The 23,103-nt window shown below is 47.6% G+C and overlaps 2 protein-coding genes across 3 annotated transcripts in view; one reads left to right on the top strand and one right to left on the bottom strand.

The window, feature by feature from the left end:
* Positions 1-974: 974 nt before the first annotated feature.
* WFIKKN2 (WAP, follistatin/kazal, immunoglobulin, kunitz and netrin domain containing 2) lies at positions 975-4,860 on the bottom strand (the record flags this gene model as incomplete). The annotated part of the gene is made up of 2 exons (XM_084298395.1): positions 975-2,486; positions 4,660-4,860. The coding sequence occupies 2 exons, from the start codon at positions 4,858-4,860 to the stop codon at positions 975-977; spliced, it is 1,713 nt and encodes a 570-aa protein (XP_084154521.1).
* A 14,733-nt stretch (positions 4,861-19,593) lies between these two features.
* Positions 19,594-23,103, top strand: part of ANKRD40 (ankyrin repeat domain 40) — a 38,391-nt gene continuing 34,881 nt past the window's right edge. Inside the window, exons 1-4 of one of the 2 annotated variants that reach the window (XM_084298518.1) lie at positions 19,594-19,803; positions 20,390-20,538; positions 21,214-21,699; positions 22,266-22,441. In XM_084298518.1, coding sequence (XP_084154644.1) covers positions 19,661-19,803; positions 20,390-20,538; positions 21,214-21,699; positions 22,266-22,441 — 954 coding nt within the window. In that variant the 5' untranslated portion in view covers positions 19,594-19,660. The remainder of the gene's footprint in view (positions 19,804-20,389; positions 20,539-21,213; positions 21,700-22,265; positions 22,442-23,103) is intronic. The other variant, XM_084298520.1, reaches the window with a different exon arrangement.

Raw genomic sequence — 23,103 nt, 5'->3', positions numbered from 1 at the left:
AGACCGTGTATTGCACTTTTCTATTTTGGATTTCATTTTGCTTTTATTTTACTTTCTTGCCTATAAAAACAGGCTTTCTGATGAAATTAAGCAATAAATCACTGCATGTGCTCAGATGGAAAGGATTTTCAAAAGCAAAACAGCTGGCAGCACACTGCCATCCTCCTGCCTTGCACTTTGTGTGATAGACAGACAATATATTGATTAAAACGAAAATAGGAAAGTGCAATAGAATAAGGGTGTTTGCTGACATTGTTCTTATGACAGAAAAGTAATTTCAGGGGTGAGAGTGTGCCTTGGGCTTTTACATGGACCTGTTGTCCTGGGTTTAAGATCAAGGGAGTTCTTCAGTGGGAGTTTTCTCAGGTAAGGATTGCCAGCAGGTAGTAGTTGCCATTCAGAAAACGAGCTACAATCCAAAGGAAACTGCTAGGAATTAAAATAAGCAAATTCATAACACATAGATTGGTTAAATGTGCGCAATTGTAAATACAGACAATAATTTACAGGCTTTTCTCGTGAAATATATTAGTGCTGCTATGAGGAGACAAGAGTGTGACTTACTTATAATGACTTACCATAACATTTCCATACTGTAAATGAGACAGATTAAGTTGACATTATATATTACTTAGCTGTGTACCAATTAACTACACAAATGCTATGAATTCCGTCATTTATGATGGAAGCTATATAAAAATTGTATAATTACTGCAGTGAGTCATCTAGTTAAATGGCATTCCTATATGGACAAATTGATTTCAATGCAAGATTAATAGCCTTTTGCTGCTGTCTTACGTGCTTGCCAAAGACCATACTACATTGTTGCTAAGCATCATTAATGGATTAAAATAAGGGTTCTGCATAATTCCTACACTGTATCTTCAAACAGCTCGTTTAGTTTGTGCACTAGCCTAGCGCTTGTTAGCCCTACAAAACACACAGGTCTGGGAGGCTGACACGTGTGCAGGAGGTTAATGTAATCCTAAGAACTCTTTCAAAAGCTCGCAGGTTTTCTTATGGATGACTTCGCGGAGTTTCCGTACACGCCGGATGCTGGAGGTCCCCACAAAGCTGTCTGGCTGTAGGACAGCCATGCCATTGTGGACGTCTCCCATGATGATGAGCTGGCCATCCACTGTGGTCATGTTGGGACACGGGCAGCTCCAGTCCATGTTCAAAAGCGTGATTTCTAGTGGTTCCTTCCCCAGGAATTTTAATCCCATTTTTTCATCTTTGAGAATCTCCTCCACTGTCACCAGGGCGTGTCCTGAGTCTTGATCTTCGGTCAGTTCTGTGATGCGGCCCAGGATAACAAAGTCGCTTTTGCAGAAGCTGGTCACCAGCTTCTGGCGTGGCTTGCAAGCTTTGCAGTGCGTGTTCTTCGGGAAAGGGCACATCTCTTCACAGGCCTCCCGGCTCTCAAAGTTGTTCTCGTTACCTCCGCACCCGCCGTAAATGAAGGACTGGCACTGCTTTGTCAGGCTGTTGTAGGCCCACCTGGGCTCGTAGGCTTTGCAGTGGCCTTGGAGGGCTGGCAGATTGCAAATGTTGATTGGGCCGTTCATGCACGTTAACATACAGTTCTCATAGGTCTCAAAGTGGTTGAGGTTGCTGTTACAGTTCCCGTAAATGAAAGTAAAGCAGTTGTTTTTCTTTGCGTCATAGTACCACCTGGTCTGCTCTTCTCCACAGTCTTCGCTGTCTGGTTGCTTCAGGCACTCATCAGTTGGAAAGTGTGTTTTGTTCTGGGAAGCTTCTTTGGATGTGGGTTCTCCTTTGATGACTGACAAAGGGAAATCAGCCCTGAGAAGGCCACCGCTGTTTTTGGCCGTGCAGGTGTAGATGCCTGCGTCTTGAAGCTGGGTGTTGTAGATGACCAGCTGGGCAATGTTGGTGACCACAACATTCCCTCTGACGTGATTTGGCTTCATGATGACTTTTTCTTTCCCATCTACCTGCTTCTCCCATGTGATTTCTGGCTTGGGCCTTCCTGTAACATCGCAGAGGAAGCTGACGGTCTCTCCCACGTAGACAGACTGATGGACGGGGTTGTTCACGAGAGCCGGCGGCAGGATGTCGATGATCGTTGTCTCGGAATAGGCGGTGGTCGGGCGAGCTGTTGTTTCTGCAGGGATAGGGCTGGTGTTCGGCCAGGTAAGGTGGTATCGACAGGTGACTACATTCAATGTGATGCCCTTGATGCAAGCTTCTGCATCCATGTAGCACTTGTTGTAGTAGGTGAGCCCGTCGGAGGCACAAGTGAAGCTCGGCTCCTTCTCACACCTGTCCTTGCACTTGCACACAGGCTGCCCGTCCCAGATGTCGCACTCTGAGCCTTGCTGGATGCACATGAAACGGTCGCAGGTTGCCTCTTTGGGCATTCCCACCGGCCCTTTCTTCCCCTTGACGTCCATGTACCGAGCCGCCACGCAGCTCTTTGTCCCACAGACATTGGGACAGCACTTCTCAAAGGTCTCGCATTCCTGCAGGGTAAGAAAACAACCCAATTACTGGGGACAGAGTTAAGTCCTCTTTAGAGACCCAGCAAGCAGAGACCCCTGAAACTTTTAAGGTTTCAAGCTCAGTGGACCCAAGTCTGTCACTTGATCCCAAACTTGGTGTCCCCACCAGCAACAAGTGTAAACCCCTCCAGCATCTCCCAGGAGGTGGCTAACCATGTTAGGGGTTCTGAAGTGCTTCAAGAGAAGCCTCTAGAGAAGGAAAAGGTATTGCTATTTCTTAAACACTAACCACATCATAAGTCTTTCCTAGAGTCACATGGACTGCTCGACTACAGAGCTAACAACCCCCCTTCGGCACTCCGAAATGCCTGAGGACAAGCCCTGAGAAACAAGAGCGGATGGAAAGACTTATCATATGGCTGTAGGCAGTAATCCTTCTTATTTTCCACAGAAGTATGTAAAGTATTATTTGAATTCCCTGAGACTAACAGCCTACTCTTGGAGGTGAAACTGCCAAGGATTTGTAATTGTTCACATTGTAGAGGAAATAATAGAATACCTCAAAAGTAAGGAAATTCTTGCTCCAAAAATAATTTTTCTATGGTATTTAGAAAAACAAACCCCAAACAGCTCATTATGGCTTCTCTGTCCTATTTTAGTCCTATTTTCAAATGCAGCATCGCTATTCTAGTAATTTATTACACCCCATCTTAGCTACAGTCAGCTCTAAATTGTGGTTAATTTTAGGAGAATTCTTGTCTTCTCTACAGACAAGGTATTTGATGTGTGTCCACTGAATCACAGCATCCGTTTCATTAGGGATTACTTTAAGGGACCATGAACATTGCTGCCATGTACATGACAGGGCACGCTTCCACCATGTGTTAAACATCTGCAACCCCCTGAAATCCAGCAGATTTCTCTGTAAGTGAGAACAAAATGTTTTTTAAGCTACCAAACTCAATAGTTTCCCCTGAGTCCAGTATCCTTTCCTTATTGGGAAAAAGATGACCTAATAACATAACTCTTTCCCTATTTCCAGCTGCACATTACGAGGTTTCAGAAGCAAAGTTGCAAAACGGTTTCAGCTGAGGTTAAGGAGCATGGTTTAGCAAAGTCAGACTCCTGCATGTGAGTTCCCAGGACTCTGCTCAGACAAGGCTAAAGTGAGTATTTTTATCCAATGGCTTCTGGCTTTCAGGTTTTGACCAGTAAATTATTAAAGCAATGTTCTCTGCTGCTGCTGGGTTTTTACAAGTCTCTTAATATTCATTGCTGCACCTGGTAGTTGAAATAAAGAAGGCTTTATCGGGACTGATGAAAATAAAAAGAACACCTTCGTTCATAACACATGGGATCCATTGGAGGAAATCTCTTAATTTACTAGATGAGCCTTTTTCCCTCTTTTTTTTTCTTCTCCCCACTACTTCTAGCACTGCAGAAACAACATGGCTGTAGAGCACGAACCAAATGACTTCTTTCTGCATGGTACGTGTGGCTGTCAGCCTGCTTTGGGCTGCAGGAGCATTGCCGTTGATGTAAGAGGCAGGAAGAGCAGGTATTTTCAGATGCCAGCTTGAGCTGGCAGTGCTGACAGGTTGAAAAATGTTTTTTAGGGTGGTAAGCTAAGCATAATTTGAGCTGGGAGCATCACAGAGAACATCTGCTTGGTCATTTTAACCATGCCCCTGTTCTGCACTCCGAGCACGCTTTATGTTTCAAAGTGCAGAAAAGGCTGATGATTTAAATGTTAAATCAAATGATTTCATACAGAATTCCCCCCCCCACTCAGGAATATAAAGCACTGATGATGGCTACCAACAATAAAGAACATCGTGACACTGCTAAAATACTGTGGATTGGCCCCAAGGCATGCTGAGTTCTGGAGTATCAAATTCTGATGTTTCCTTTGACAAGAAACCAAGGAAAATGATCAAACAGAGTGCCTGCCGTACCCACAGCAGTGTTAAGTGACAGCTGCCACACACCTCCCTGCTTAACTGATAATTCATCAAACCTTTTCTATTTTATATAGGTCACGGGTCAATTAAATGCGTGCATTGTCTGGATCAAGTCCAGCACGGTGCTGGTGCCTTGCTACATGGAATAGAAAGAGACCGTGGTGCAAGCAAGCAAGTTTACCACCAAAACCCACCGCCCGCACCGCAGAGATACAGAAATGTGCATCACTCACCAGGTCAGCTTCGCACTCCCTCTTGCAAGTGCTCTGCGCGTCTACCCACAGGTTGGGGTTCATGTCATTTGGGCATATCCCCGCGTGTGAATACCGTATGGGAGGTAAAGCTCTCCCTTGCAGAGAGACCTCCAGAAGCAACAGGACGCTGCTCTTCCCCAGCAAGATCCACATCCACCGAGTGAACGGCGCCAACAACATCTCAGAACTTCTCCAGGGCAGTGGCAGTGACCAAGCTGGAGGTAGTTCTTGTTTGCCTGGGGTTGCTTGTTTTGGTGAGCCTTAAATTTTTGAGGAACCCAAATGCACCTGACTTCTGTAAAAGCTTCAGCAAGCTCCTTTGCTGCCTCTCCTGATAGTGCAGCTTGGTCTGGACCTCATTGGATTAAAGGTCCTAGGAAGTTACCCCCTTATTTTAAGAGAAATGCTAATAGTCTGAGCAGAGTTAGCTCTATTTATACCCTGCCTCTGTTAACAAGTCAGAAAAAGTAAACTTGATTTCTTTGACAGGCACACGCTTCCTATGTCCTGGTGGCAGTCAGACAGATTTGTTGCAAGAAAAAAAAGCTGGAAAGAGTTTAAAAGGCTGGAACTGGCACGGTGGGACCCCTGCATGTTTCTGAATGCAGGGAGGCCTTCTTAACCCCTTTAGACCTAAAGTACTTCCCTATGCTAAGAATGGCATTTACTTCTGAAAGGGTACTTGTCTAAGTAACAGGGACCCACGATCAGGGGATTTCCCCACGGCAAGGGGCTACACAATCACTTGCTAAAGGGAACAAGTAATAGGATTGAAGCAATTAAAGCTAGAATATCATATTTTAACAAAGGAAGCAGGGAAGAAATAACTTATTTAAACTTAGAATCTGCAAAGCAGAATGTCTTCGTAACTCCCCCCCGGCGCTCCTCCGGGCTTTTTTTCCTCTGTGGTGTGGAGATTTCCAGGATGCTGCTTTTACTGCTGCCCTCCAACCCCACCAGCAAGATGTTAAAAGTGTCCCTGAATTCCTCCACATTTCCTGACAGCGAGATCCCGTCATACAGTGCATTGCTGACCCCTTTAACGGCGACAACAGAAAAAATAGTAGAAGTTCAACTCTATGGAAACCTGCATAAAGGAATGTACAGCATTTTTGCATTGGGGGGTGGACGGGGGGGGGGGGGGTTGGAAATTCAGTCAAGCTGAGTTTGTCGTTCCCTGATTATTACAGCAAGGGGCCGATCCTGTTTGTGCTGAACATTTGCCAAAATGCAGAGGCACACGGCAGAAGCTCGAGCTGCTCAGCACCTGGCAGGATTAGAGCCTCTGGGCTGAATTCTGGGCTGGCTTGGCCAGATCCTGCTGGGTGCCCAGGGCCTCCTGGGAGGACCAGGTGAGTTTGCATCCCAAGAGGGGTTCAGGAGGGCCGGGTCGGCAGCGCTGCTTCGGGAGAAGGGACCATGTGGGATGCACGACCCCTTTTCTGCTGGAGTTATTCATGTAGGGCTGCTTTTTGTGGCTGAGCATGGGCCCAGTTCTGCCCAGTGGTGGTGGCAGCAAACCAGCGTGACCAGCAGCTGCCATGGACAGGCCTAAATGCAGGCAATGCCCCAGGAACCGGGGTCCTGCTCCTCCCTGGTGCGTTTACCTGCCAATGTGTCCCAAGAACATCCTCCAAAAGGAAGGGCGAGCAACCCAAGAGAATCTTCCCCCAGCTCTGGCATTTCTGTGGCACCCCAGGCTCATGGCAGAGGCTCAAGCAGTTGGGATTTATGTGACCGCAGGAACGATATGCGCAGCATTTGCATTTCGTATGATGTGCGGAGAGCAGTTGTCCAAATTAGCTATGTATAAAGAGTGAAGTCAACCACCAGGCAGCAGTTTGCAGTTGATTTATTCTCTCTGAAACTTTAGAAACCTGCATGACACTTGTACAAAGTGCGGCTGTGCGCAAAATGTTTTATTCAGTACTTGTTTACAAAGACAAGCGCAGCACCCTGCGATGCCTAAAAAAGCCAACCCAAAATGACACATTCCCAAGAGGTACTTAAAATTCTTACAGCTCTATTAACAACAAAATCACATGTATTAGTGGTTCTGTTGACTAAACAAAGACACTTTATATTGTACGACTGACTACAGACAGGCTTTGAAACCAGCTGTACATGGGTCTGGCTGCACACAGCTGTCCCGGCACTGGAGGTGGTGATGTCCAGGGGGGTCTCATCAACAGCTGCTGGGTGTGCAGGGGATTTGCCCTCTGTCCATGGGGCTGCCACCACACAGAAGTAATTTTTTTCCCTGCCACCCCCACCAGGGTCCTCTGGGGCTGTTTTACCCCCTTGCCACGATGGGCCAGAGGTGGGTCTGCAGGCAGAGCTCCGCGGCCTGGTGCCACAAAGCCACCTCCTCGCCATGCTGACAAGACACCCTGAGGGTCCACCGCAGGTGGGACTTCCTTGAAGGAGGAAGGAATAACACTGTCTTATTTATTTTTCACTTCCCAGACTGAGGATGGGTTGCCCAGAGGCACTTTTCAGCCATGGGGGAGCAGAGCAGGGCTTTGAAGAAGCAGTCGCAGGCTCATGGCATGTGAAGGGAGCAGTCCTCTGCTTTGCTACGGCCGCCTCCATCCTGATGGATCTTCTCCAAGGACAGGTAAGCCCCCTGTGGCTTTCTGCTTTTGGTACTTCATTTTCATTTTCAGCATGTGGTGGCCAGGCTGGTGGAACTTAACGGGGGCTGGTTAACCATGGAGTCACAGAATGGGTTGTGTTGGAAGGGACCTTAAGGAGCAGATGCATGGGATATGTGCTCAGCTGACTGAATTGTGTCCCTCTTGCAGATCAGTGGTATCATTCAAGGAAAGGCCACCTGAATGTCTAGATTTGAAATATTGTCACCCCAATGTTGGGTCAGCGTTTGGCACAGTGGAGAGCAGCAGGGACATTCCATAGGAGCCTGGATGACTAAGAAAAAGGATAAAGAAATTATCCTTAATGATAATGATGGTTTTGTTGGGTCACTGTAATATTATATATGAGGCACAGGAAATTCATGTTAACTAAGAAATCAGGCTTTCAGTAAACCTTTTTCATAGGAAGCTTCTTAGGGAGTCAAATCCTGCCTTAATCCAATGGAAGTGGGACAGGTGCTGTGCCCCTTCCCACCACTCCAGGAACAGGGAGCACTCAGCCCTGGAAGGATCTGTCCCTTGGCCACTTGAACCCTGCCAGCAGAGAGAGGACAACAGCACCATAAATCCCTCCGTGAATGCCGCCAGGCAGCTCCTGATGTCAAAGGAGGCTCCGAATAACCCTCGCCAGCTGCCCCATCCCAGCCAGGATGTCACAGAAAGGCTGCGACACAGCCACATCCAGGAGGTGACACCAGCATGTAGACAGCCCTGGGACGGCGGGGACCCCAGCTGTCCCAGCACAGGTTGGGAGGCTGATGCCCTTGGTGTCTTCTGGGTTTCACTGAAGGCTCATTGCTCACCTGGTTTAAATTAGGGTAGCTGCACAGTGGATCTGACTGGGTACTGCAGGACAACACCAGCTTGTGACAGCTGTGAATCAGAGACTGTCTAAGTGCCTGGGCATAGTTTTTCTGTTTTTTTCTTGTTTATAAAGTATCACACTTTTTTTTTTTTTCCTTTAATATAAGAAATAAAATAATGCTTGTGCTCCATTTCTCTAAACAATTCTGTTATGGTCACTGAATTTATGGTTTATCTAGGCTTATGGACTCGGTGCCAGATACTGCTGTGAAAAAGCTCTTCCCAAATTAATTCACACCTTAGAAGAAACCCTGCTACTGCCCCAAAATCACCCTTTCTGATCAAGGTGTTGATCTGAGGCTGTTGGATGGGCACCTGGGAAGAGCTTCCTTTGGCTCTCCCATGGACAAACCTGAGCCCTGGTGGCACAAAGCATTGGCCCTGCTCTGTTCCCAGTGGTGGGGACACATGGCACCCATTTGACCCTACACCACAGCCCTGAAATCCCTCCCAGGACACACAGCCTCCTGGTTAAGGCTGTTGATCTAGACTTGCCTTAACTGTGCCTATTTTCATTAATGATGATTTCTTTGTCCGTTTTCTTGCTCTTTCTAAGCTCTGAGGGGATGTCCCTACCCCTCTCTGCTGTGCCGAAGGCTGACCCAGTGTTTGGTGTGGCCCCTTCCAACTGAGGAGGGAAATGAGATTCTCTGATGCACAAACAAGTATAATTGTGGTGTTGCTGCTTTTTTTTTTTTTTTCTTAAACCACTGCTAAAGGAACAGTAAACTGTTGATGATATTTATTAGGCAAACTGAGCAATCCTCATCTGGAGTTACTAAGCGGACGGCGGATAAATGTGCTGGTTTTATTGTGGAAGGGCTCTTGGCAGGAGCTGCCACCCTGCAATGTTCGACCTCCCATCTCCCATTGATCTCTGCCTCGGCGAAGGGGCCCTTGCAAATTCGGCCTCTCGTGCTGTCTGGGCCGGCCGCCACTTGACGCCAGCTCTGCCAACACAAACACAAACCGCCCCCTCTCCAGGCACGGCCGCGATCCAGCGCTGCCGCCTGGTCGCTTGCTTGCTGCAGCTGCGCCACTGAGAGCCCCAACGGGAGGGTTTGGCTGCCTCGGGAGCACGGTCCGTAGGGATGGAGCCCTCAGCTCTGTGGGTGCAGCCTCGGAGGGCAGCGGGGTGCTGGGCTGGCTCCTGTCCCTGTCCCGAAGGAGGGAGCTGGCTGGGCTGGAGCTACGGGACTCCGCTTCCGAGACCTGCCTCAAGCAAAGCCTGGGCCACCGGTCCCACACAGGGCATCCGGGCACAGCAGGGCTGGTACCAAGCCCCTCAGACAGAGGACTAACACCTGCCCCACCTGCAGGGACCCTGAGCACACAGGGAGCCCTGGGGCAAGCTCTTCTGCAGCCCCACCACCACCAGTCGTGGGCATCAGGTGGCCTTTGTCACTGCACAGATGCGAATGTAATGGAAAGGAAAAGTTGTTTTTAAAAAACTGCCTCATTTAGAAAGTAGCAATGTTCCATTCTGTATATAAAGCTTACTGCATTTAGGGTGGATAGCCTGACGTTTTAGAGGGAACATCCTCGCCAGATCCCCTTTGGAGTACAGCAGCTGACCTCTTGCCTCTAGCAGTAATGCTGCTTCCAAACCCACGTTGAAATCCAGAGGATGACTCAAGGACCTCAACTTTAGCTTGCTTTAGATTATAAAGGGCCAAATCTCCCCCCTTAAGTGCTGCAGCACTCCCTTAGCTCCACCAGGACCTGCTCAGAGCCTGGGCTATTGGGGTTGCCCAGGGAGCCCAGCCTGGCTGCCCACTGCATGCGGCCACTTCAGGGCTTGAGGCTTCGCATCTCCTCCACGTGCCCTGTGCTTGAGTTGCACCTTTGTGTGAAAGGGGGCAACGAGCAGCCACCACCCCACAGTGACAGCCCTCTGTGCTGCGTCCTTCTCCCCCAGAGCAGCTTTTCGCCTGCCTTAGAAGAGCACATCTCGTGCTCGCCCTGGCCATGAGGCTGGCCGAGCAAACAGGATTTTCTTCCCCACGTGAGGCACCTCTGAACATCAAAGCAAAGGCAAAGGCTGAGATACGCAGAGAGCTCTGGAAGCACATGCACATGAGCAGGGGCAGATTTGGGCTGAGGGGAAGCAATGGTGTGCCTGGGTCCTATTTTCGGAGCTATTTGTATGTGTAATTAGCAGTGGAAGCATATTTCAGATTCCCCCTAGTTAAGATTTTTGTCAGCACTCCCTGTAAGCGCCCATAGCTAACAAGAGCTGTTCTGACTCCTGAAATAACCCATCTGAGCAGATAACATCGTGTAAGGACAGGCTCGGGGAACCAGGGCATATTTAGAGCAGCGATCGCTCACCGAAACGAGCCGCTGTATCTGTGCATCCCGCCTCGTGCGCAGATGCTCAGTAAGCAGAAGTTAATGTAGTTAGACAAAAGGGCTTAGTTTGGGGGGAAAAATCAATAATGTTAGGGAGTTTATTACAGGGTTATGGGCCACCTGCTAGAACTCTGCATTAGGCCTGCATTACGTTGTGTTTCAGTGCGAGCTGATGGCATTGCTCTTAGGCGAGGCTAGTGCCAGAATTATTATTTTATGCCTCAGCAGATGGCTTCTGCTCGGGGGTTTTATCTTTGAGTGCAGACATACGACTAATCATCATTTGCTTTCTCTTTCTCTGCTAACGTAAGCTGGGCAGGAAGCAATTGCCAGTTTGATGATGGTTCATTATTGCTAGGTTTATTCTGTCTGAAACAGCACAGCGAGAGGCAAAGAGGGTACAAAGGAAGATAATCAACCGGTTATCAGTGAGATATGTGGAAAGGCTGGGCGCAGGAGCCTGCCTTGTGCCGGCCTGTCTCCCTCGCTCTCCCAGAAGCAATGCCTTAGGTATCCCACAGACAGTTCAGGCAGGCTACGGAATTGGTGTCTTTGGGTTGTGAAGATTGCAAACGTCAAATGCTGGGAATTAATTCATCCTGCTGTCCATCAGGAAGGTTAGCTTGAATAACAGCACGTTGGGAAACGCCACCACCAAATCTATGGTGTGCAAATGAGTGGAGATATTCCCATGTCTTGCAGCACTGCTGTTCCTGCATAAGCCATGGTGTGCTATCCTCGGAGGCGAACCAGTACATTTGTGGTTGCTGCTGATCTTCAGTTTTTCGTGTTTTCAGTTCTGTTTGAATGAAAATTCAGAATAAAAGTGCCGGTACGGGCCGCAGGCTGGGTGCTCAGCACATCTTTCACCAAAGCACGTGATGTTCCTCCAGGAACGTGAGTAAATTTAGAACCACGTGTACTGCTGTAGGAGGCTAATGAATACTATTAAACCCATTGCACAGATTCACTTCAGTCTGCAAATGACCCTAATTCAACCACCCTTATTTATTTTAAGGAATTTAAAGCCGGGAGGAAGTCACTTGCTGAGAATCACACAGCAGCAGCCATGAAAGGCCGCAGTCCGAGACCCTGCTTCTAGCCCCATGGGCAACATTTGCTTTTCAAAAGGCTAATTCAATATAGAAATGTCATGTTGCTTTTGTTTGTGATGTGAGTCAACTTATGCAAACAGTAAGGTTTTAACCCGCTGTGCAAATGCTGTTACACTTTAATTTAACTCCCCCAGCTCTCATGTTTCCTCCTTGAAAGCCCAGTTTCTCCTGGTTTGTACTGCAAGCGTTAATTCCCATAGCGTGAAGGCACCAGCTCACCATCACTCTGAGCTGCTCCTTTTGGAAAGTTTATGAACCTTTCAGCAGACTGAGCTGAGAGTTTGTAAGGTGAAAGACAACTGCTGCAAATTTGCTTGCTTCTGTGCTGCAAGAAGTCAGCTCCAGCCGAGCAAAGACTTCACCAAACCACTGAATGTGCAGCAGTTTGGAAGCCCTCGCTGTGGCTGGGAGCCCCTCCAGGAGATGCAGCGCGGCTCCCAGCGACTGGGCTCGCCATCAGGCAGCGGCCGCTGGCTTGGCCGGACAACCTGGAAGTCCCAGAGCTCCTCCGAGGGTTTGGTATCCAAAACTTAGCTATAAACAATAATTAATTCTCACAAAACGGAGCTATTTCCATTTCTGCAAAGATCATGAAAGCCTTTTAGCGTCAATTCCGTCTTCATGGAATTTAAATCTAAATTAGGACAAAAATCTTTTTAACTGAGGACTTATTGCCTTCATTTGGCTTTGCTGGTTGTCCGCGGTCCTGGCTGTGGCTCTGCTGGTCGAAGCTCAGCCAGGAGCAGCCAGCCCCATACGTGGGGAGCTGGGCATTTTGGCAGCCCTACTGAAAGGTGAAATGCTCGGCTTCAGCCTGCAGTGCCCTGCTTCACCGCCAGCTCCAAGACATTGTGTGCACTCAGCAGAGCCCGAATCCAGATGAAGGCCATCAGGAAGAGCTCATAAATCTCCGCTGGGCTGCTGACATCACTACTAGAAATGCCCAAAGGTGACTAAGTGCAGCCCTGGTATAAGCAGGGTGCACATCTCCTGGCATTCAGCTGGCAGCAGGTCCGAATGCAGGCTGGAGATTTCACAAGCGCTGTCTGCAAAGCGGCGATGCTCTGCTTCCTTTCATCTTCCCAGTACGAGAGACTCCTGCCTGCCCTGGGAAAGGGCTGTTTGTCCGCATTGAATGGCTTTTTTCATTGTTGCTCTTTCTTGTTTCAGCTACTTTAATGTACATTTTTATTTTAATCTTTTCTTGTTTGTGGCATGACGCGTCCACCTGCAGCCTGCACGCAGCGGGGTTCAGGGAGATGCAGCATTTTGCTTTTCGACAGCAGCGTTGAAGAAAGATAACCAGCCCTTGATTGCCTGATGTGATGGTGGCTGGCAGAGCGATTGTAGGTAATGGTTAAGAGATTCATGTGGTTTAATTGTTATAATTTTCCTGTCTAAGGAAATTTTCCTTCCTAAGGCCCGCGCGTTGGGCTCATTGTGTTATCTAACCAATTGCTGGGATTGTGTTTTAATGACAGCCGCAGCAGGCCTTCTCTGCGTAGTGAGGTACAAAGGAACCGTAGCATCATTAGAGGCAAGCGTTTCAAACGTGCTTTCTAATGGCCTGATTTTTCTCCGATTGAAGGCGATGGTAAATATTCTCCTGACTTCAAAGGGGAGCAGGGTGAAGTTGCAGCCAAACCCTCCTGGAAATCCCACCCAGCGCTTGATTTTCCTTGACCTGAAGGCCAGCTCAGTCAGCTCTGCTTCTACAAAGGAGCTTTCAAGAGTGATTTCAGCCACTGCTGCAAAGCCACAGGACAACCGAGCCCTCCCAAGAGCTGGTTTCTCTTCTGCAGCTGTCTGGACGGCATCGCTTTTGCTCTCTCTTTGTTGATATTTAGGGCAACAGGATTCCTAATTATGTACTTCAGGCTGGTGGGGTGAACTTGGGCCAGACTGCCTGTAGTGGGGTGGGAGGATGTGGGGTACCCTCACAGGACCTTCGGCTTTGTGTGCCTCAGGCATGACAACAAGTTGGCCTGTGTGCCTGCAAAATCATCATCTCTGCAACCCGTGGCTTGAGCTGTGACTGTGTCTTCCCATCCCAGAGGAAATGGTCTTCAATTCAATGTTACGCTTTTTTCTTTTGTGTTTCCATGACACTGTGGTTACAGATCTCTCTCTAGTGTGGAAAAATATAAATTTTCCATACACTTATTTCCATATACTTAACTAACTTATTTCTAAAATCAATCAGATTCATCAATCAATATTGTCTACACAGGACCCGTTCCCACTTCTGGCACTGACTCGTTCTGTGAGCTCAGACCATTTACTCCTTCCATGCCACAGCTTCCCCCTCTCTGAAAGGGGACATAAAACTCACATGTGATTCACAAGTTTCTCTTGTGAATCCCATCACTCTGCTTGCTATCACCTCAGAAGCAACGTCTGGTTGCGATGTGTGACTTCCTGCAACCCCAAAACTGCTTGAAAAAATTAAGTATGCAAAAACCATATCTGCAGCCATTTGTTTGTGTGTCTGGAGCTACAGCCTTGCTGTGAGAGATCAGCACTTTTTTTTTTTTTTTTTTTTTTTTTTAATAATAAAACTTTGCCATGGCTAAAAATCTAATCATGTCGCTGTTTCAGAACTTGGTTTGCACTCTCTCAGCTCCTTCCCAATTTGTTTGAGGAATCTCTGGCGTACCAATGGGGTAGCCATAGAAAACCAGGTTAGCGCACAGTAGGGGCTTTCATGGCCACTAATCTTGATGACAAAATTATTCGAACAAACACTTCTTGTGTCACCAATATATATTATGTAAAACCTTGTGACTTTGATTATGTGTCTATAATACAGATTAGTCTGTTTGGGTGTTTGGTGCTGACCTCCAATAAGCTCCTAAAGTATTAGCAAGAATTTGCAAGTGACAGGCAGGCAGAGGTGCTGTTCTGCCTAATCCCATTCTCAAAACTCTGACTATATATGTCTGAACAGTTTCTGTTGCTTTCCTTAAAGCACTGGGTTATTTCTTTCTCGGCCCCCTCGCAACGGCCTTTGTCCTTCTCTCCGCTGCTTTGATGTATCACAAACGTTGAAAGATTTAGCTAACCTTATGGATTAGAGCCAGGAAGACAGCGAGAACAAATTTAGAATAGGAGGCAGAGAATGTACCAGCTGGGAGGTGATGCTGTCAATCTCCATGGAGACCTCTTTAGTTACAGCTTTGCTAATTACTCTGTTGAATTGTATAGCGTCTGGTTGAAAGCCCATCCAAGTCAATGGAGAGTTCCTAATTGACTCGTAGCTTCAGCTGGCCGTGTCTCAGGACCATGAGGAGTGCACAGGGCATAGCTCCTAAGTGTGTCTGGTTATGATTTGCATTCGTGGTTTTCCCCTTGATGGCCGAAATGCAACTGAAGGAGAATTCAGACCTTGATGTGGTCTTCTGCATGGGGGCAGCTTCCCCTAAAGAAATACACAGCCCTTCAGAAACCAGCTTGGACCTTGCCTTAGCAAAACACTTGATGTTTTGCTAACGAATGCAGGTGAACCATCTCCACTGTCTTGTTAACAGCACGTGGACTTGCTACACCTGCAGGAGGTGAACTGGGACCAGATCCACAGAAGCTTTTGTTCTCCAAACACTCACGTAGGACATGGCCCTAAGCAGGAGCCAGGCATACCTGTACCCCATGTCCCCTGAAAAAGCCAATTTCATGGCTTGGGAGAGCAAGGTGAGGGACTACAGACATGGACAGAGAGGAATTCAGCCAGATGCCTGGAGAAAGGCTAGGCAGCCACCTTGTTGGCTCAGCTTTCTGGGTTTGGACACCCCTCAGCTCTGAAGGGACCAGGCTCTACTGCAAACAACAACAGCCCTCAGGGGGAGAAGTTTGGATCCACGCACTGCAGCTCAGGCTTGCCATTACTTGAAGCCAAACTGGCTTTAGACACTAATCCACTGAACAATTTCCAGTTGTTATCAAAATCTACTGGACTTCTTAACCACGAGTCCCTGAGCTGATGTACCACCTCCCTCAGGTTCCAGTCCTCTGACTTGTTTGTTCAGAAACTATTTATTTGTCCTACAAATAGGAACAGTGTTAAATTAACAAACAAAAAGAAAAACAGCCACACACCATGCCTGATTTCTAAAGGGATTTAGCTGTCTGAGCAGATCCTTCTCCTGCAGATCACAATTCTCCATAAAATCAATGACATTTTCCAACACCCATCAAATTTCAGCCCTGCATCACGTCCATTCTTCAGGGATCTTCTGTTAGGATGTTGATGTAACTAGACAAGTCAAAAGAAAGGCAAGCAGTGTGTTCCCTACAACTTCACAATTCAACAGCATGCTGAAAGCTTTTATTTACCTCAGCAAGAACTGAGGGGCTTAGGGCAGGGCCTCAGCTTCCCTGTCTCAGGTGCTCATCTTGTCTGACACGAGGCAGCTGGAAGTTTTTGGGTTTGAGGCTCGTTACCTTTGGCTGCTTTGGCAGTAGGTGGAACACAACAGGTTTCTCCAGAGCACGATTAGCGTGCCCTATTCTTGGGTGCCTACACACAGATGAGATGAAGCAGTCTCTGGGGTGTGTGTGTGTCTTCCTTCTGGCACACAGCGAGCACTGGATCAGGCAGACTCAGACCTGACAACACGGGGCTTTGAATTTAACCAAATTCTCCTACAGGCCCTCACACAGGGACTTCCATGGGGCCAGCAAAATAAACAAGTATAACACAAACTGCTTCTCCTGTGTGACTTTGACTTCTTCTTCTGGGCCCCTCTCCGCCACATTCAGACACTCAGTGAAAGGCCCAAAGCTAGCATGGTTAAGTTAGCTTAGCGCTAGGCAAATATTGGGCTAGACTTTTAGTTTATTATATCTTCATTCTCCACCAGTCCTGCTTTAGTGCTATAAAGCTTTAAATCTGTGTGTGTATGCCTGTGCTTCAAGCCCGTGCTGTTGGGTTGGGTGGGGACTGAGTGCCTCAAATGGGATTGTACAGCTGTATCTACGTTCACCAAGTAACTGGGAATTAAACCTTTAAAAAGATGTTTAATAATAACCTTAAACGACTGAGAAGTCGGTTAAAGGAGCTGGGGAATTAAACCTGCAATGCAAAGGGAGTGAAAAACTTTTCAAGCCTTAAAATAAAAAGAGGGGCACAGGCCTAACGGACAGACCGTGGTTTCTCCAAAAAAGGAGAAAAGAGCCAATACAGAAGTTGGGTCCCAGAAGCTTGCAAAAAGGCAGAAATTAAAACTAAGCCAACAGAATCTGGAAAGCTTGTTCCAAGGACAAAGAATGGCCCGACTCTACGCAGACACGTCCCTTGTGGTTACTCCACGCAGCAGCAGGATGTCAAAGCACGGGACATCAAGCACTGCTCGGCGCTGCCTTACAAGTTCCAGCACTCCCACTGCTGCCCACAGTCCACCCAGACTTCACTCACGGCTGGTGGATACAGATGCCCCTCGGGTGGTGAATGCACAGGGAGTGCTGAGCACCTGTAAATCACAAAAACCCAAATATCACTTATTTTGTCTCCCCCCCCCACACTATTCCTGTGGCTCAGAGCAGCAGCTCGGTGTTTCTGCTGAAGGCCAGGGACTTTAGGAAGCACATTTAGGAGGCACACTGACTGCTAGCTTTTGGGCTGGCAGCACAGCACAGGGTGCAGATCCCAGCAGCATCCAAAGAAGATGGCCAGCACCCTGCAGCCCGCACAGACCCTGCTGCCCGCAGTACGGAAATACATGTACAGGTGTGAATGGGGGCTTGCCAGGCATGGGCACAAAAACGGCTGCCATATGGTAAAGGGGAGGGAAGGAGCAAAGAAAGAGCATGCTCTCGGCTTGTCGTGTTTCTGGTATGTGCATGCTAGTGCCAATAAATGGGGTAACGCATGCAAGTTTGGGCTGAGGCTCCAGGGCGCAAGGCACAGGCAGGACGGGCAATGGCGGCTGGAGTCAAGCATGCTCGCTGCTAATCCTCTCCGCACAGTGTTTCTTGCGAGAGGAAATCTTATGACTCCAGGGAGAAGTACATTGTGTAACTAAGCAGTGGTGAACCCGAGCTGCATTTAACAGGGCTTGGCACAAACACTAGAGAGTAGGATACTCATCCCCGGAGAGCGTGAGAGAGCCTGTCCCCGTGCATCGCCTTCGAGTCCTTAAAAGCCCTGGTGGTGGCCTTGGGAGAGGAGCTCAAGCAAAAAGAAAAGCCCCATAACCCTAAACAAATCCGCTCATTGAGCGGGGCTTCCCTTCCCTTGTTACAACATTGCATAACGCCCCTTTGCACTGTGCAGAGTTTTGAAATCTGCAGGATCAAAGCTGTATGGAGACACTATGGATGTGCTGGAGAAAATTTAAAGGCGTTTTACAACCATAGAAGTGCAGATCTACACTTCGGGCCCTTCTTGCTGTTCCGCTCTGACACCTAGTGGCACAGAGCAGTTTTACCCGTGGCCTAGGATAGGGGTTAATTTTTCTAGGCCTCATCTTGCTCTCTTTGCTTGAATAGATTTTCCCCGTTGGTCTGAGGTCATGTACCACTTTGGAAGAGGCCTACAGGCTATTTTGCCCCTTTATTCTATTGGATTTTTTCCAGGTTTAATAAGTTGGGATTGCTTAAAGCTGTTGTGGTGTGGTAGAGAGTATTCTTGCTTCCTATAAGATATGGTCAGTTATTCACATTTGTGTGTGCTGTGTTTGAGTTTTACAGCTGCATGCCATGATTGCTAAAGACAGGCAAATGTGGTCATGGGTGCTGACCTGGGCTGAGAAGTAGGATCAATTAGGACAGCTTTTATTGAAAAAGAAAGTTTAACAAAAATAAGAATAATAATAATAAATCTAGGTGACAAGTGAAGGCTGGCCTCCAGGTCCCTGAGGTCCGTATTTGCAGTTGTCACTAAACATTAACAGAAGAGGAGAAGTCTTGTTTGCAAACCATTCTCTAAGCCAAGCTGTTGTTCATACAGTTGGTTGTGTCTTTCTGTACAAGCCGAGAACAATTTTTGCTAAGCCTGTTGCAGTCTGTTGCATGAGATCAAAGGCATGTGATCTGGTTTAAAACAAATGCCTCTGAGTCACGGTGCGACCTTTGTCGTGCTATTTAAAAACGTCGCCTTTGCTGCTGAACACTGGGGCTGCACAGGGACGCCGAGCACCCGCGTACCCCACAGCCTCGGCTGAGGAGGGATGCCCAAAATGGTGTTCATGTTTAGAAGTGTACTGGGTCTGGCTGGGATGTTAAAACATGGTAAAACCACCACAAGAAGTAGAAAAGTCTACATTCAGCGGGCCTCAGTCTCTCCTGACTGATTGAAGTGAAGTTTGCTCCTCTGCTTCTGTGTTTTGAAGCTTTGTTTATGGTGGTAACTGCTTGGGAGCGGTTTGGGTGGTAAATGCTGCAGGCCTGCTCTGCGTGTTATTGCCTCTGCCACAGCAGGAACACGGCTGCCCAACGTGTCTGCAACACAGGTCCTAAATTAAGTGGTGGGTTAAAAATAATGTGACAAATAAGTGCTGAAAAAGAGAAGCAATGAAAAATAATTTAAAAAATCACCTTAGCGCAAATTTCTCATTGGTGGCAGGCACTGATGCCAAAACAGAAACCCTGGAATTGACGAACGCCCCAGCCCACGCTGCAGTGATTTAATTAGCGCTTTAATTGTACCCAGAGGCACACGGGCTGGGAATTATCAGGGGGTGCCCACGGGAGCTCCGGGGCTGTGCTCTCCACCGGGGGCTGCTGAGCCCGAGCCCCAGCCCCATGGCTGGAGGGCAGGCGCAAGGCCGGAGAACCGGCGCAGGCAGCGGGGCGTTTCCACCCCACCGGGGCCGCTCCGTTCCTCCGTTCCCTTCCGAGGCGAACAAGCCGGGAGAAAACCGTGAGGAAAGGCGAGGGGAGCCCGGCCCCGGGCCGCCGCCGCCGCCCGCTGCCCCTGGGCACAAGATGGCGGCGGCCGTGAGGGAGCCCGCGGCGGCGGCCCGGGGCCGGGGCTCTGGGTAGCGGCCCCGCGGCCCCGGGATGGCGGCGCTGAGCAGCGCCTCGGAGGAGAGGGAGCTGCAGGAGCGGCTGCGGGAGGCGGCGGCGCTGGGGGACGCCGAGGAGGTGCGGAGGCTGCTGGGGCTCGGCGTGGACCCCAACTCCCAGAACGAAGTCAACGGCTGGTGAGGGGCGGCGGGGAGCGGGGGGCTGCGGAGGGGACCCGGCTCCCCGGGCCGGGGGTGGAGGCGGCCGCGGCTCCTCGGTAGCCCTCGGCCCGCGGTGGGGAGGCCGCTGCTGCCCGTGCCTCGGGCAGGGGTTTTGGATGATGTTTTGATGAGGGGTTTTGGCCCCGGGGTTTCCAACGTCAGTCTGGGCACCCTGCGTTTGATGTCGCTTCACCTCAGCCATTGCTGCTTCGAGGATGCAGTGCTTTAGTTTTGCGATTTACTCTAAAAGAAATGCTAATCTCAGAAGGCTTTGGCGTTTATGGATAAAGAGGATCATAATGAAGGGAGCCTGTCCTGCTTCCACCTGCCGCCGCCACCTGTTTGTGCTGGGACCTCTCCTTAGGCTTCCCCAGCACGGCTCACTGTCAGCCTTGCCCCGAGAACTTGGAACACAACTGTTAACTTCAAAGATAAAATGTGATGCAATGAAGGAAACTTTATTCCCAGGTGTCCTGCATGCAACCCAGGTGAATCGTTGACTGGCAGCCAGGAGGATTCAGGATAGATCTGAGAGCACATCCCCTCTGTTTCCTTCCCCCAGGACGTGCCTGCACTGGGCCTGCAAGCGGAACCATGCCCAGGTGGTGGCTTGCCTGCTGGCTGCTGGCGCGGACAAGCAGATCCTCACGGCCACCGGGGAGCTGGCTGCACAATTAACTTTGAAACCAGACATCCGCAAGATTTTGGGAGGTACTGTTCCTGTCTTTAAAGCACTCTCGAATTTGTGATCTTTTTATACTTTCACCCAGATCAGTAGACTGGCAAAACTTTGGGTAGGACGACTATCTAATTCGGTAGCTCCCAGGAAATAAACATGTATCACGTAACTTCTAATTGCTTTTTGGTCTGTGAGCGGAGCTTTTTGAGCTGCTTTGACATTAATATCTGTCCTGTAATCATCACTCATGTAAGAATTTAACTTACTGTAGAAATATGAAGCAAGGAAAAGAAGGCTTGGATATGGTATCACATTCACTTACCTGAAGAAATATTTGGTTTAAGATGCTGGCATGGGTCATAATAAACCATTTGCAGCAGTGTTACTAAAAGCGTTGCAAAATTAGATTTACTGAATAACTATGAGCCCTTTCCTTCAAAAATGCTAGAATAACACTGCTAGAAATGACATAATTTCCAATGGTTATTTGTAAAAATATACATATTTTTTTTATTTTCTTTTGAAGCTACTTGCCTTCCAGGTGTTACATGCTTATGAGAAATCAGTATTATCCTTGTGTTTACCTCAGAATGTGATGTAGTTTTAAGAAACAACTGACTATTCAAAATGAGAAAGATGCATCCAATAACTTGGTGGCTTTTTTCTCTCTCATCCCCTGCTCCCACATTTTTGAATTTCATTAATAGAGGAAGACAATGAATGTCAAGGAGCGAAAGATTTAAATTTGCCAGTTGTTGCAAACTATTTGGCCAACCCACCATTCCCCTATGTCTATACTGAAGCAAGCATTCCAGACAGCTTGGCAGAATCCCAGAATGAAAGTGCTTCCATCTCTTCCGCTTCCCAGAGTGAAACTAGTCCTTGTTCATCAGCAACTCAGGTTGAAGGCATATGCACACCTACATCGTGTAACAGCGACAATGGTTTTCCTGCGCCAGATGCTGAGGAACAGCTGCCCAGCCCCTCACCACCTACCCCAGCACCAACATGCGTAACGCCTGAAGTACAGAACGGCCCCGTTTGTCAGCCACCCATGTCTCACAGCAGAGGTCTGTTTTCTCCTGTAGCATCGAACGAGGCTGTACCTCAGCAAACTGACAGTTCGCCTACTGGTCCTGCACCAACGTTTCAGCCCTTTTTCTTTACTGGAACTTTCCCGTATAACATGCAAGGTAATGAAGTGCAATTTTCATCCTTCTATTATATCCCATTCCATGTTTTTGTTACTGATGGAGGTAGGGATTCATTCCACAGTCAGAATAATGTTGAACAGAGGTAGAGATGTTAAGTTCTTTGGCCAAAAATACACAATAATACATTGATTATTTTTTTCTGCATTCCCAAGTAAAAATAACTGTTGTACTGTATCTTAAAAACAGTAGTAGTTACCAAACTTTGTTTTCCACCCATGGAACAATCAGTCGTTGTGACTGAGCAACAGAAAATCTCCAATTTTGCAAAATACCATATAGCATAAAATGCATCACAGGTAGTTTGGTAGCAGCTTGACTTTGTGACTGGATGGGTCAGATTTTTAGCATTGCAAACATGTTTCCCAGTGTATTTCTGCTCTCTTAACCACCAGTTGCTGGTGAAATGAAGGCACGGTATTTCTCCATGAGGGAACAGATGTTGTATTATAAAACCTGAGCTCAAAAGATAATTGTAATACTTTAGTGTTAGGGATCTTGTTTGGTTGGTTGCTTTTTTAGGGGATATTTTTTTTATTTTCAATCAGAACTTGTACTTAAGGTGAGAGTCCAGAATCTCAGAGACAACGACTTCATTGAAATTGAGCTAGACAGACAAGAACTGACTTACCAAGATCTGCTCAGAGTGAGTTGCTGTGAATTGGGTATAAATCCTGAACAAGTAGAGAAGATAAGAAAATTACCTAATACACTGGTAAGAAAGGTAAGAATTGAAATCAGAGATTAATTTGACTCTGTACTTTATAGGTACCAGAGAAGTTATTTCTGTAAAAAGATCAGCAAAACACGGCATTGTGTTAGAAACTGATTTAAGCTTACAAATTCAAAAGAACATTGGACTTGCCTTGTAACTTCATCATAACTTGCTTAAAACATTCTTGTCCAAACAATTATTTCAGCTCCTAGAGCGTATGGAACAATTAGATCAACTTTTAATGCATGAGAAACAGTGCATTAGCATGCTTTTAGTATAATTGCTGTGTATTGCTTCAGTGTTTGCTTGTCTTGAGAACAAATAACAAGGGGAAGAAATGCCACAAATTGTTATGTGCGTAGTTCAAAGATATGCTATTAACAAACAAACATACTCTTACAGTCTAAAAACACCTATATTAGGTGTTCTGTAAATGAAATGTGTTCGGTCACCTCTTAAGTTAAGTGACGTGCATAAACAGTCAAATCATCATGGGGTTCAAGGCAACAAAACCATGCTTTGAGAGTGTATACTGGTAGGAAGTTTTTATCTTTATGTATTGCTGTCATTGGGTATAAACTCCCTAAACTTTAATTTTTGCTTTCTTCAGCTATTATAAAGTAAGACCAGATATGTTCGATATGTTCAGAAGTTGTTGTTCTGTCTGTTCT

Source organism: Netta rufina (assembly GCF_964035555.1).
Source record: "Netta rufina genome assembly, chromosome: 19".
Taxonomy (NCBI): Eukaryota; Metazoa; Chordata; class Aves; order Anseriformes; family Anatidae; genus Netta; species Netta rufina.
Note: the sequence above shows the minus strand (reverse complement) of the source record. Positions and strands in the feature narration are given on the sequence as shown.